The 14,969-nt window shown below is 35.1% G+C and overlaps 1 protein-coding gene across 1 annotated transcript in view; it reads left to right on the top strand.

Annotated features, from left to right (window-relative positions):
- The window catches only part of PHF21A (PHD finger protein 21A), a 189,663-nt gene that overhangs the window by 33,402 nt on the left and 141,292 nt on the right, over positions 1 to 14,969 (top strand). Inside the window, exons 4-6 of the mRNA XM_082845639.1 lie at positions 4,213 to 4,356; positions 8,485 to 8,517; positions 10,722 to 10,787. Coding sequence (XP_082701765.1) covers positions 4,303 to 4,356; positions 8,485 to 8,517; positions 10,722 to 10,787 — 153 coding nt within the window. The 5' untranslated portion in view covers positions 4,213 to 4,302. The remainder of the gene's footprint in view (positions 1 to 4,212; positions 4,357 to 8,484; positions 8,518 to 10,721; positions 10,788 to 14,969) is intronic.

Below are 14,969 nucleotides of genomic sequence, written 5' to 3'. Positions count from 1 at the left end.
TTACACCAAGTAGATATATGGTATAGAGAACACTGAGTTGTTCATTTTTAAGGAATTCAGTCCGGGGGTACAATGTATTACAGACTTATTGTTAGTTAAAGAAACTTGGTTGGGGACTTCCCTGGTGGTCCAGTGGGAAGGAATCCACCTTCCAGTGCAGGGGACGAAGGTTGGATCCCTGGTTGGGAAACTAAAGATCCCATATGCCGCGGGGCAACTAAGCCCGTGCGCCACAACTACCGAGCTTGCGCGCCTCAATGAGAGAGCCTGCATGCCGAAAACTACAGCGCCCGTGTGCTCTGGAGCCTGCGCACCACAACTAGAGAGAAGCCCACGTGTCGCAATGAAAGATCCCACATGACTCAACGAAAATCTGCATTCTGCAACTAAGACCGGACGCAGAGAAAGAGAGAGAGAGAGGGAGGGAAGGAGGGAAGGAGGGAGGAAGGAAGGAAGAATTAAAAAAAAAGAAAGTTGGTTGGTGAGTTGTTTTGATTGGAAAAAGCTTTATATCAATTCAGGAACAGAGCAGTGATTTTTGGTAAAAAATTCAGAATTAGAGCATTACTACATTATTAGAATCATAATGAAAGACCTAGAGGTCACATATCTCCAAGCAGAACTGTAACCAGATAAAATAGTTAGAAGCCCCTTTCTTAGAGAATTTGAAAATAAGAAAGCCTACAGCCTTTCCAGCAATATGCTGTGTTGAGAAGTTGATATAAAAGTTTGTGTATGAATAAGAGTTAAATTAAGTATGTTAAGAATAGCATAGAATTTTACAGTTTACAAAGGGCTTTTCATATAACTTCACCTAATTTAAACCTCATAGCAATTTTATGAAATAGGTGATACCGTTTCCATTTTCCTGATTTATAAGCAAACAAACCTAAAGTTGAGAGTGGTTGCACAGTGAGTGGAATCAGGTTTTTTTTTTGTTTTTTCTTTGAGACAGTGAATGTTCTTTCTAGACATTACATCTGCCTTTTTTAGTGGGATTTGATTATTTTGTTTGTTAGGTTTGTGGAGTTTTTATTTATGTTTTGGGGTTTTTGTTATTTGAAGCTGGGAGGTTATTAGGTGTCCCGTTCGTTTGTACAGTTTTCAATATAACGAACGTTGGTATTTTGTGTTCGGCACTTGTCTTCTCTGGTGATAGTATTTAGAGCTGATGGGTGGTGAAAGGCATTGTACCTCAATAAACTGTTTTAGGAGTCTGTTCATATTTATGTTGCAGCAGCTGATATTTATAACTTACTAGAATTGGTCGAAATATGTTAAATCATCTTTTTATAAATTTAGCAAATAATACCTTCTTTATAATGCTATAAACTGCCTCCAAATGGTCATCACGTGGTGGCTGCATGAGTTGTCTAAGCCCCCAAATATTTTTTAAAAGAATTCAACATGTGCTTGCCTTGTTTTTGTAGGCTATGAATATATATGTATACAACTTGTTCCTTTAGGCAGAAACCAGTCTCTTAAAACTGCTATTCAGAAAGAGACTTTTATGAAGAAGAAAGATATCAAATGAATCTTCTAATCCTTCATAAGTTTTTTTTTACTAAGTCACTGCCTTTTTTAACCCTTCAGTTTTATCTTGAAATAAAATGAGTAATTGGCATTTAATGTCCTTGCCAAATAAAATTTTGTGCCTTTGTGTGTCTCTAATAAGCAGACAACAATCTGATGAAGGAAGTAAAAGCTGTCACCTCCTCAGTAACTTGAGTTGCAGGCTTCTTATCCTGTGAGGCACTCTTTGACATTTAGAGCCTCCCGGTTAAACCCTGGTTTTACTTGTTCTTTTCCTGAACATTTTGTTTATCAGTATAAAATTTTCTGATGTTTTATCTAGCAATTCTAAGTTAATTTTTTGTTATTTAAAAGTAAGTACATATTTTCCATGGAAAATATTGATACTCTGAAAAGAAGAAAGTAAATAACCCTGAGTGCTACTGCTCAGAGATAACTAATAGCAAATTATGAAAGTGCCACCTGACCTAAACTCTAGACAGCTCAGAGTATCACTGTTTTTACAAATCTTTGTCAGTTTGATTGACAAAAACGGGTCTTCTTAAATTTACATTTCTATGACTCTCTTGAAAATAGATGTTTTTCATGTTGGTCATTCTTATTTCTTCTGTGAGTTGCTTTTTCATAATTAAAAAAAAATAATTTGTAGTTAATTTGTAAGCACTCTGTAACTGTACAAATTATGTTAACCCTTTTTTGTGTATATTGTTAAGTTCTCCATGTTTTTAACCTGCTGTTTGTTTCCAGAGTTTATGAGTTGAGTTCAGCTTTGATATTATATGTTGCTACCAGTAAAATAAAATATGGCCTTTCTGTTGTTGAAAATACCCTTCAAGGTGATACTTAATTTGACAAAAATTACAAGGAATCATTTTTGGACACATTTTCTGATAGCCTTAAAACTAATTTAAGTACTGTTTTCAGGAAGAACTCTAATGCATACATAAGTCAGGAATTTGAGTAGGGAGATTACTTTAATATTTAAAATTACAGTGACTGTATAGTTTTTTAACATTTGCTTTAGTGTATAGAATAAACTTACATGACAACAAAAGCCTTGGTCTAAGTCAGTAACTTAATGATTCTGATATTTATATAGTTCAAAAGATTTTTTAAGGTAATAAATATCTGAAAAACCTGGGTTTGTTCATCAAAATCACACTTTCCAAATTATCTCCCCTAAACATACTACGTCTATGAAAATTTTTGATTGACAGTATCATTGTACCATAATAATGCGGAGGCTTTTCTAGCCTCCACAGATACAAGTTTGAAGGAATTTTACACTTTTGAAATTTATTATTTTTTTAAAAAAAGGTTAGAGTATTTTGATATTACATAACATAGTATACAAGCCCTAGGGGAGAGATTGCCAATGATGTCTTAAGCCTAGTGAGATTAAACAAATATAATGAAGATTAATATTCACACGATTACAGCCTGAAGTTAATGATTTCACTATAACTCTGTTAAATCAGGTTTTAAAGAATTTTTAAGAAAACTTAGGAATTTATCCATAGATAAATAATTTTTAGAAAGTATAAAGATTATGAATCTCATTGAATTGGCATAAGGAGTAACAGTTCTTCTAACTTCCTGATTGTTCCCTTCCTCAGTTTGTAAGAATGCTGGAAAGCTGCTCTAACTACAAGTTTTATAGGTACAAGGAATAAAGGAGAAAGAAGTAAAGTTTAAATTTATTCAAGTAAACTTTTGCTTCAGAGACAGTACCTAAAATCATGTCTAAGGCCACGTTCAAGAAAAAAGAAAAAAAAATGAAAAGAAAAATTAGCCATTGAGTTAATTTAATTTGCAGTAGTGATGAGCAGAGCAGAATAGGAAGGTTCACATTCGCAAATCTAGACTTTTGACATTGTCTCCACCTGCATTTATACATGCAGCCAAAGAGATGCACCGGCAGGCTTGAAAAGAAGATGGTGTTCATTATATAGCTGGAAAAGTCTGTTCTATTGCTAGACCCACATCATTTGTTGTGCACGATAGATTTATTTTTTAACATCCCTGTCATAACTTTGTGGAAAGCAGAGTTCATTGCAATGTGTTTGTGTTAAGTATTAATTTGTTAAATGTAAACCTTTAAATTATACCAGAATTGCCCCTGTTTTGAGTTGCTTTATTTTTTAAATAGAGTGAGAGGCCATCCAAATTGTGAGAGTACTCTGGCCTTCTTTAACCTCTGAGAGATCCTGAACTCTCCAGTTCACTCTGTGTGATGGTTAAAAATGTATGATCATGTTGTTATGTGTCTCTTTCTAAGAACAGCATGTCCTGGATGGTTGTCCTCTCCCCCTCTAGACTCCCAACGCATCCAGGACAGAAGAGGTCTTGTTCAGCTCTGTATCCTCAGAAAGTAGTATCTAGCGTGGTGCTGAGCGCCTAGTAAGTGCTTAGCTGTTTTCATGACCAGATTAAACACATTTTTTTTTCATTTCTGACTTATTTGAAGTGTTTTCTAGAGGAATGCTCAGAGAATAAAACCCAGAAAGTTTTGGTGCCAATTCAGAAAAAACTACTCATTTTGGAAAGAAATCTGTTTGGGGAAAGTTTTTGCCCTGTGTTTAGTCGACGAAATATTTCGACTAATGTAACTTATTTTATCTAACGTATATTTCCTTTATACCCAACATAATGATCCAAAACATTTTATGATCTCTACAGCTGCAGTAAGAAGAGGAGTTTGTTATTTTAAACAGAGGCTGAAGAAACTATAGAATTAGCAGACATAAGAAAAAGTGGAGAAGGTAGAGGATGGAGTTGCAGACTCTACAGGAGGCTCTTAAAGTGGAAATTCAGGTTCACCAGGTATGTTGCATTCATGGCTTCTCCCGCATCATGTTATTAGTAATGGCTAAATTAGTAAACAGGCTATCTCTGATTTTTAGTAGAGCTTTTAATCGTTTTTCAGTCACTTGTCCAAGAGTCATGTTATTTGCCTTTTATTACTACTCAACAAACTCATTGGTAATATTTTTGAGAACTTTAATAAAATATTCCTGACTTCTCTTCCAGACAAAAGAACGAAAAATATTCTTTTCCATATAGCGAAGGTGTTAAAAAAAAAAAAAAACCTCTCTTTTTTATCTGTTTTTTGGTTCTTCTGAGGGACTTTGTTCGTGTGACTTAACTTGCATATTTTATTTGTTTATTTTTCTAAATTTACTTTATTGAAGTATAGTTGATTTACAATGTTGTGTTAATTTCTGCTGTACATCAAAGTGATTCAGTTATGCATATATATATATATATACACATTCTTTTTCGTATTCTCTTTCATTATGGTTTATCATAGGATATTGAATATAGTTCCCTGTGTTAACTTGCATATTTTAAATAACAAGACATATTTAAATTGACTACCATGTATACTGAAGTTTTTACTCATATGTGATTTTGGGACATACTCCTCCTCTCAAGAAATTTTGAGATGGCAAAGTTAATATTCTGCTTTTAGTTCATCCTCACAAGACGTGAACAAGTCAAAATAAGACTTTTCTTGGAAGACTCATGATCTAAATTGAACTAAATTACTAAAAATTAGAGTTCTTAAATATTACTTTTGTTTCATATTTTTAATTCAAGCATACCAATTTTATAAAAATTATAATTATGAAAAAATTTAATGTTTATTGTTTAAAAATCTAATTTAAATTTTAAAATCACATTTATTGACTCAAAAGGGATATAATATTCTTCCTAAAGTTATCACTCTCAATATTCACATTATTTTCCTGTATATTTAACTATTTTTTTAGCATAAAATTAATAGCTTTTATATTCATCCTTAATTATTATATAGCATTTTGTTTGTATGGTAATAAACATTTATTTATGTTTATCAGTGTTGGTTGATAGTCTTTTAACATATAAAGTATGTAAGATATTTCACTCCAGTTATATTTAGAATCCTTTCCTATTAAAAAAAGTTTAAGTATTAATAGTAGGGACTTCCTGGGTGGTCCAGTGGCTAAGACTCCACGTTTCCACTGCAGGGGGCACAGGTTTGATCCCTAGTCAGGGAACTAAGATCCCGCATGCTGCGCGGTGTGGCCAAAAAAAAAAAAAAAAAAAAAAAAGTTTTAACAGTAAATTCAAGTGACATGCCTTGCTTGTAAATTTGATGCTGTTATTCTGATTGGATACATGGTAACCTACATGATCACTGATCATGACAAGTTCAGGGATGCCAGAAATGACATCAAAGTAAGCACTGGCTATTAGGCTGAGGCCAAAGTCAGATTGTACATTTGACTAAATATTGGGGCAGAAGCCACCCCTTCATCATTTCCACTTAGGGAAACTAGGGCTGAAAATGAGCTTACTGTATAGAAGGTATGTCCTGAAACTACCTGGTGTTGCTGTGGTAGAAGTATACTTTTGTTCCTTATGGACCGAGATGATTTAAAAAGTAGTGACGTACATGTGGTTGTTATTGAATGAATGTTTACATAATAATGGCCTGTGATGGGCATCTCATCTTTTTTGGGAAATTGCCTTTTTGATTATTCTTATGCAGATTTTTTAAACTTTTGGAGTATTTTTACTCTACATGGAACAGAGACTAGTATAAGGCAGAGGTTAGCAGACTTTTTGCAAAGGGCCAGAGGGTGAAGTATTTTATACTATGGGCATCATTTATGGTCTCTGTCACAACAACTCTGCTCTGCTGCTGTACACACAGGGCAGCCATAGACAATGTATAAATGGATGGGTGTGACTGTGTCCCAGTAAAACTTTATTTACAAAGGCAGGGTGCCTGTGGGCTGTAGTTTGCCAGCCCTTGGCTTAAACTATACTCTCATGAAAAATTGCTGCGTTCTTACAATAGAAAGTAACTTCAGTTTGATAACACACAACGTCACTTAAAGTCACTAGGGATTTGGATGGTCTAGTTAAGTTGCCCAGCTTGTTCTGTCCTGCCTCTAATGGTCTGAAATGCAGCTTGCTTGATTATAGGTAGAAAAGTTGGCTTCTTTATTTCCTCCAGAGGCAGAGACTTACTTTGGTTATCAGTTTTTAAATTTCAGTGTCGTTGAGGAAAACCTTTTTCAGCTTTAGAAAGGCAACTTTAATATAGTACTCCACTCCCTGGTGGCAAAAGCAGAAAGGAAAATGAAGGACTTTTTTCATTGAAGAATGTGGCTAGCCTTTAGGCTGCATTAGTAAAAATGTATATGTATAAAACCTTATGTTTCTATTTCCGTGAGTTCTTGGAATGTGTGTTATTACTATTTTGTAGATTAAGACCAGGATATAGAAGAGTTACCACTGTCATATATGAAGTAGACTATAGTAACATATACCTTGTGTATTTGGAGGTCACATGGTTGGCAGTCTCAGCTATCCAAAATGTATACCTTAGCACCTGAAGTAAGGTTTTTGACAAGCTGGAATAAATGTTAGAAGTCACACAAGATTATACATTTTACTCAAGGGGGATTTCTTAGGCTATTCACTCATCTTAGAATTACTTCACTGAGTGTATCACAAAGCAGCTCAGAAGTAGCAAATTGGAATTGGGGTTCAGGGGCTCTTAGAGGGAGGCATAGTAATAGTAGCAAGATTTGCTAGCTGACTGCTTGGCATTAAGGAGTAGACTGAAAAACTCAAATGCAGGCACAAGAACTCTTTAGAACACAGCAGTTTGGGGCCTTTATTGTAAGAACCTTTTTGTATTGTTTGTAGAATAGTATATTGAGGTAATCATGTCTCTAAGTGTCATTAAATGCTGCTTTTTTTCTATTTAATAAGGCAGATAAGTATATAATATATTTTAGAAAGGTTTTATTTTACGACTAAAAACTATTATTTATTTATTTATGACTGTGCTGGGTCTTCGTTGTGGCGTGTGGGTTCTTCATCGCAGCATGCGGGCTTCTCTAGTTGTGGCGTGTGGGCTCCAGAGTGCGCGGGTTCAATAGTGCTGTGTGCAGGCTTAGTTGCCCCGCAGCTTGTGGGATCTTAGTTCCCCGACCAGGGATCGAACCCATGTCCCCTGCATTGGAAGGCGGATTCTTAACCACTGGACTACCAGGGAAGTCCCTATGACTAAAAACTTTAAAAGTGTCTTGTCACCCAAAAAGAGGGACAGATTTTTCAGCTATGTGAAAAATTCACTTGGAGAACAGCTTATTCCTAGATACTTTTAGGACTCAGCCTTCTGACATTCCTTTATGCTTCAAATTCTTCCGTCCCTGGTTATTGTTACCTTTGGGCAGTGATGCTTTTGGAAGTTGGGTTAGGTCAGTTGACATCCATTTTTCTTTGTTTTTCATTTTTTGGACTTATGTGTTCCCTAGTAAAGGTCTTTCTCATTCAGTATTCTGGTAATACTCTCCTTCCCACAGGAACCCAGGTAGGTAGAATTTTGCATTACTGTTCCTTCGCTTCCTTACTCTCAAATACTGAGCATCACTGCTCCACTGAGTACATCCCCACTCCCCCCACAGAGAGGACAGTGGCAGAGTCACATCTGACACTAGGCTCCTTATGTGAACCAAACCCACAGACTCGCCAAATCTGTTTGCTGTATACACACAGGCCTGTTTTTGTATGGGAGCACCTTCTTTCCAGGACTTACTTGGGACTCTGGACAATGACAACCTTTTAAGGGATGTTTGGCTTTTGGAGCATTCAGCTTATTTAAATTGTCTTTTAAAAGCTCCCCTCCCCCAGCCCATCTCCAGATTTGTTTAAAGGCAGGAAGCTCTTCGTTTCAAATATAAAGCGATAGTTTGAATTTTTTTTTTATTATTAAGAGGAGTGTTTCATTAACTTTTTATATGGATCACAAAAGCTTTTGGTCTGTTCTGATTGTGGTATTGCTCATTTTTTTGTGTGGGCTTAACACGCTAGATTTTGGGGGCGGAGCCTGATTGGCCATAGTGAGTTTATATGTAAGACTGATGGCTCTTTTTCTCTTTTTATTATCAGAAACTGGTTGCTCAAATGAAGCAGGATCCACAGGTAAAATACTACTTTTATTCATTTAATTTTTTTTTTTTATTCATTTAATTTTTAAATAAAAATAATTTAAAATAAAGTGACCATAAAATATTAAAATACAGGCAATACTTAGGTTTTAGAAATTATCTCATCTGTAACAGCAATTTTTTTTTAGTACATTGGTCTTCATTTATAAGAATTAAGAAAGCTCCAGTCATTCTATTATAATATAGCTATTATTTCATCTTTGTTACTGTTATTTTGCTTGTATTTTATGTTAGTTGCTTTGAATATTTTAGGGAAAAGAATTGAGAGTTAATACTCTTCATATAGCTTGAATTTCATTTCCACAAGCCCACTTACTCAAAATCAGAGTTTGCAAGGCTTTCTGTAATCTCAGAATTATTGAATATGGCCCAGAACCATTTTTATTTTCTCATAGTTTATAGTATAGAACATTTAAGTACTTAATCTCACTATGTTCAGAATAGAATTTTAGAATAATTTTTTTAAAGCATTTTTAAAAATTTCATTTTTGAAAGAGCCCTTAGAGAGGGTTTTAAAGAACCTTATATAGTAATTCGTCAGGTGTTACCTTTTCTTTAAAGTCTCATAGGGGTTTTTGGCTCAGGCATTTTATTTTCTATCCCTGAAGAGAAATCTTCCTAAAAATTTATCTTGTCTTTAATTAGTGTATTTATTGTTCAGGGAGTGTCTTTTGCAGCAATTAGACAGTGGGTCATAAGTATGGAGAGTATTTATTCAGACATTCTCAGGATTTCTCCCTTGCATTTGTTTACTCATAATCTGTTCACAGAACACCTACCTAGACCCATTGATGGTGGGGTGTGTGTGTGTGTATATGTATATTTGTATATGTACACACACTTTTTTTTTTTTTTTAGCTTGTTAAACATTACCATACATGCCTCATTGTAAAGTTAAGTAAAAAAGCTTCTTGGATTAAAGAATGGTACTGAGGCAGATTGATTTTTAGAAGTGGGAAATAATATTCTTTTCTACGAATTTAGCCCCCAGTGGCTTAACTATTGTGTTTTTAACACAAACCATTGATTCTGAGAGCTGGCAGTGATATCCACTTAACTCCTGTTTGACAGTCCAACTTCTTTGAGAAGCTTCTCCATTTTAATTTTTTTAATATATATTATAATTTAAATTAGGTTTAGGGAACCAAGAGTCAGTAGACCTTAGATGAATAGATTCTTTTATATTTAATATGGTAACCTATGTTATCAGCAACTGAAATATTGTTAGAAAACTTCAGCATTTCTGATATAGCTGGCAGTCATGTAACAGAGCAGTCTTAATGTGAAGAATCTGAGGGGGCAGTAAGTTGCTGGACAGTCTTGTGGGTGATCTCATTAGAGAGGTCTTATTTCACATGCTGTCACAAAAAAGACCACATGGAGTAAACGTGAAGGGGAGGATGTATGCCCCGACCCTGTCAGAAGACCTGGCAGGATGAATTGAAAGAATTGCATGTGAAAGGACGAAGGAAAAGTAGTCTCTCATTGGGGTGGTATTCAATCTGCTAGTGATCCTGTTACATTAAGCTTTTGAAAACTTTAATTTTGGATTTTCCTCTCATGTGAGTAAAAGACAAGCACGCTCAGTGTATCTCATTTAAAATAGTATTCTTTTCTGATTCCTAACATTTTAGAACTGAGAAGTTGCCCTGGTAGTCAGTATGTTAATTTGAATGATGTAGTGTTTAAGGCAGTTGCAGCACTGACAGCTTTTCAAATCTAGGCTAAAATAACAAATGTACTCTACTAAATAAGGGAGAGGGCAAGCAGAGAAAAACCTTTTTTTTTTTTTTTTTTTACTGATAATGCCGTTAAGCATGCAGTGTGTTCATACTTACAACTGATTAGTGGAGCTTTAGGTTTTCTGTCAACTGTTACTTCTTATGAAGAATAACTATTTTAGTAGAAAGGAGTAGTATTACAGTACAAAATGCTGAAATATAAAACTTCTTGCAGTTGCAAAGGAGCTTACCCCTGTTCTAGTGTTAGCAACCTACATTTAGGATCTATGCACTGGGTGGTGGTAATATGACTACAGTTTAATGCATGACAAATATGATTGGCTAAATGCTTAAGATTGCTTCATCATTTGTAATACAGTTTGCATAAAGTCATCTTGCTACTCTTCTGTTAACAAATGAAATATCTTCCTCACAGATATTTTTTCTTTCCAATCAGAATGCTGATTTAAAGAAACAGCTTCATGAACTTCAAGCCAAAATCACAGCTTTGAGTGAGAAACAGGTAGGGGAAAAAGGAGGGGGGGCATATTTTTAACATTGTGTTCTAAAGATATGTCTGCTCGAGGCTTCTAGGAGAACTGCTATTTTTCCTCATGTGTGAAAATAAGTGTGGGCAGCCAGACTCAGTTTTAATTTTGTTTGAGATCTGTTTATCTATTTTTATTTTTGGTTGAAATCAGTCTCTAGAGTACCCCATGGGTAAATGTTACTGGCAAATATCTAAAAGCAGGGTGGCAGGCTGCTGTTAACTGTGTTAATTAAACTCTGTAGTTTACCCATAGAGGATAGGGGCAGAGAAAGTTAGTGGGAGTATGTGATAGAGAATCTTAGAGTTGCTGGATGTGCCTTGTTACCTGTTTTAAAGGCTTGAGATGACATTGAACTTAACGTGGAGTGGTTGTAAGTAGATTGCTCTAAGTGTAGATCTCCCATTCTGATTATTGTCCTTCCTTTATGTTAATCTTTGTTAGATATTGACCTACTATTATGTGAAAAAACTTTGGTGGAGCCTTGTTAGATATATTCTATATAGGACAGAAAAAGAACATCTTGATTTTTTTCCCAGGGACATCTGGAAAGTGTTCTTTGGAATTTCTTGTATAATGACCTCCACTTCGCCAATTCAGGCAGCTCCTGCCACCAGGTGGAGTGTGACAATTGATAGAGCTATAAGTAAATGTCTGTGGTAATCTGACAAAGCATTTGTTTTCTTGTTCCTTCCCTACCACTCTCCCTCTGGTTAAAAGGAGTGGTTTTGGAGTAGATGAATGTGTGAACCAAAATGATGAGGTGATTTGCAATTGATAGTTCATACTAGTGATATCTTATTGAAGATTTTTAGCTATATAGTTCTCAGTTATTGATTTTTGTGTTTTTTTTAAACTTTTATTTAGTGAAATAATAGCAATGAGAGTAATTTATTCCTGGAGATTCCTGATTGTGTTTATATTATGTATTGTGTTTTCATTTAACTAAGGGGAGAAATAAATTTTGAGAACTATGTGGAATAGATACGAATCATTAATGTTTCAGAATAGAATCTTTTTCCAAGCTTAGTGAACAATTGCTTTTTTCTCCCCTCTCCTATTCTAATGCTTCTGCATTCCCCCATCTTGCCTTCTTCAGAAATAAGAGGTATTTTAGATTATGGAATTGCCAAACTAAAATTGGGAGGAGGTAACATGGTGGAGAACAATTTGTAAGGAAGAATATAAACAGAGTTTGTTAGACGTATTTGGCTCTGAAAGTGATTCATTTCTCTAAAGTCAAAATGATGTGTGTTAGTGAAAATGTTCTAGCTTTAAAATTCTGTTAGCACTGAGCCTCCTTAAAATTTCAGGGTTAGTTTGACAAGATGCCAATGAATGAGTCACTTTTGCTGAAAAATTCACGTGTTCTAGCAGGGAAAGAAGGTGAGAACTGATTAGTGGAGTAGGGGATAGGGGATGTTATCACAAAGTTAAGACAACCTAAGGCTACATTTGGGGAAGGGGCAATTGTAAAAAATGTACATTTATTTGAAATTTTTATGAGAACTGATGTAAAGATTTGGTTTATTTCTGTAACTTTTTATTCTTTAATGTTTTTTCTGCTAGGTACCTCACTTAATAGAACATTGCAACCATTTATGTTTAGTAAGACGTTTCATCAAGTGGCAAACTCTGTCATCTGAACTAAGTTTGGATTTTAGAACCTAGGATTTTAAAAAATGCGTGTAGCATCAGGAAAATCTTAGGTATACAAAGTAAGGAAAGCTAGTGTCAGAAACTAAAATGCAGTCTTGGCAGTTTTTAAAGTATTTGCTTAACTGTTGAAACAACCTTTTTGCTAGAACAGAATATGTATCATTTTTAGGTAGGATAGTACTTGAAGGAAGCACAGCTATAAAATTCAAAAGCTTGTCCTTCCTCAGACCTATTTCCAACATGAAACACTGATAATTTTGTTTAAAATAGTTTTATTTTAGAACAAACTCCCAATGCTGTATGCCCAGCTTTTTGTTTTTTCTTCTCAAAAGATCTACTTAGCCTCTGGCAAAACTTACTGGTTTTCCTTCTACTTTAATAACTGAAATCTGAATTACCTTACTCGCATGACTAATAATTTAATATTAAGTTTTTGGTTATGAGAAAAAATTTAAATACAGAAAAGTTCAAAGAATGCCATATTCAAGAATTAACAGCTATTAACCCTTTGTCATATTTGTTTCCGTTCTTTTTCTATATGCATTTTTCTATAATCATTGTTCCAAATCCCCTTTAAAACTTAATTATAGAAATAATAAAAGCATACGTTCTCTTATTATGCTTTATTAAAAAATAAAACATTGCAGATAGTCACCGATTCTAACAGTAGGCACTTATTAGTTCTTATTTGTTATTGCTACCTCAGTCTTTGATACTTACTCTGTTTCTTCCTCAAGACGAATTACAAAATGGTGCACTCCATTTCGGAAAATATAGTCTTTATTAAGCATCCTTCATGGCTAAAACTCAGTGAATTTCAATGAATTCTTGTTAGATAGTTCCAATGCTTCAACCTATAATTTGAGATTTCTGAATAGAAGCTCCCCATGGCAGTTTTTGAAGTCATCTTCTTGACCCACAGGGCTTTACTCTGTGGTTGACAGGTTTTTTTCTAAACGTTAAAAGTATATTTATATATTTATTTATTTGGCTGCGTCAGGTCCTAGTTGCGGCATGCAGGATCTTTAGTTGCGGCTAGTGGGATCTAGTTCCCTGACCAGGGCTTGAACCCGGGCCCCCTGCATTGGGAGCATGGAGTCTTAGCCACTGGACCACCAGGGAAGTACTTGTGGTTGACAGCTTTAACCCAGACTTGATTAGCTAAATAAATTATATGTTATATAGCCATTAAAAATCATGGTTTCAAAAATGTTTTAATGACATAGGAATGCACTTATGGTAAAATAAATGAAAAAGCACATGCAACTTCATATGCATTACAATTCCATTTTTGTGTGTTGTGTGTATATGTGTATGTAGGCATATAAGCATATAAAAACAGCGTCATTATAAAATGTTGTTGCGAAGTGATGATTTACAGGTAGTTTATTTTTTCTTTATAGTCTTATGTATATTTGCTACATTCTCCACAATAAATACGCTTCCTTTTTATAATCAGAAATAGACAAGAAACAATTATTAAAAAAAAATTTTAACACCAAATTCTTGTCTTTTCCAGGGAGGATTAGCATTTAAAAATCTAATGACATTCTCCTTATGGTTTATGAACCACTCTAATCAGAGAATCCAACTATTTTAAACACTAGTAGTACTGAAGTGTAGAAGCAACTGTTAATTTCTTTAATAACATTTGTTCTCATTCTGCACCCCTCCCCTCTCATTTTTGACATGTATATGTGGTCTTTTGCTTGTCATAATGGATATTCTAATATTGGAGCCAATGCACTTACTTGCTTTAGTGCTCTGCTTTCATTCTGATTCATTCATTGTAGAAGCAATCTTAACATCCCAGTTTGTTGCTTATTCCTACTGAGATTCAGGCTTAGGCCATAGTAGTTTCATCTTTGATTTCCCCCGCCTTGAGGGGTTTGCCACCCCACCTCCCTTCACCTGGTGCTCTCCTGGCCAGGCATTAGGTAGGTTGCAACTTAAAAGTTACTTCCTCAGAGGACCTATCCCTGAAACCCCTTGCTCCTGTCAAAACCAACAGTTTCTATTATAATCTCTCATTGAACCCTTCATCTTTCCTTCATAGCTGTGCCATTTAGGATTAGGTTCAGCTGTGGATGACTGAAAACCCAAAATGAAAATGACTTAAACAAGGTAGAATTTTATCTGTCTCATGTGAAAGCTCTGTAGGTGTAATAAGGCTGGTGACAGTGGTTCCACAGTGCCAGGGAACCCAGGCTCCTCCTATTCTATCGCTCTGCCATTCTCAGCATGAAGCTTCCACATCATAGTCCAAAATAGCTGCTCCATCTGGTAAGAAGGGGGAAAGCAAGCCCTTTATTTTTAAGGATGTTTACTGGAAGTTGCATGCCTCACTTCCAATTAGATCCCATTGGTCAGAACTTGGTCGCATGGCCCCAAGTAGGAGCAGGGAATGCTGGGAAGTATAGTCCATTCCAGGTGGCCATGGGCCAATAAAATTCAGTGAGCAAGTACTGAGCAAGAAGGGGGAAATAAATACTGGGGAT

Source organism: Leucopleurus acutus (assembly GCF_964270905.1).
Source record: "Leucopleurus acutus genome assembly, chromosome: 8".
Classification (NCBI taxonomy): Eukaryota; Metazoa; Chordata; class Mammalia; order Artiodactyla; family Delphinidae; genus Leucopleurus; species Leucopleurus acutus.
This window is presented reverse-complemented; position numbering and strand designations above follow the sequence as displayed.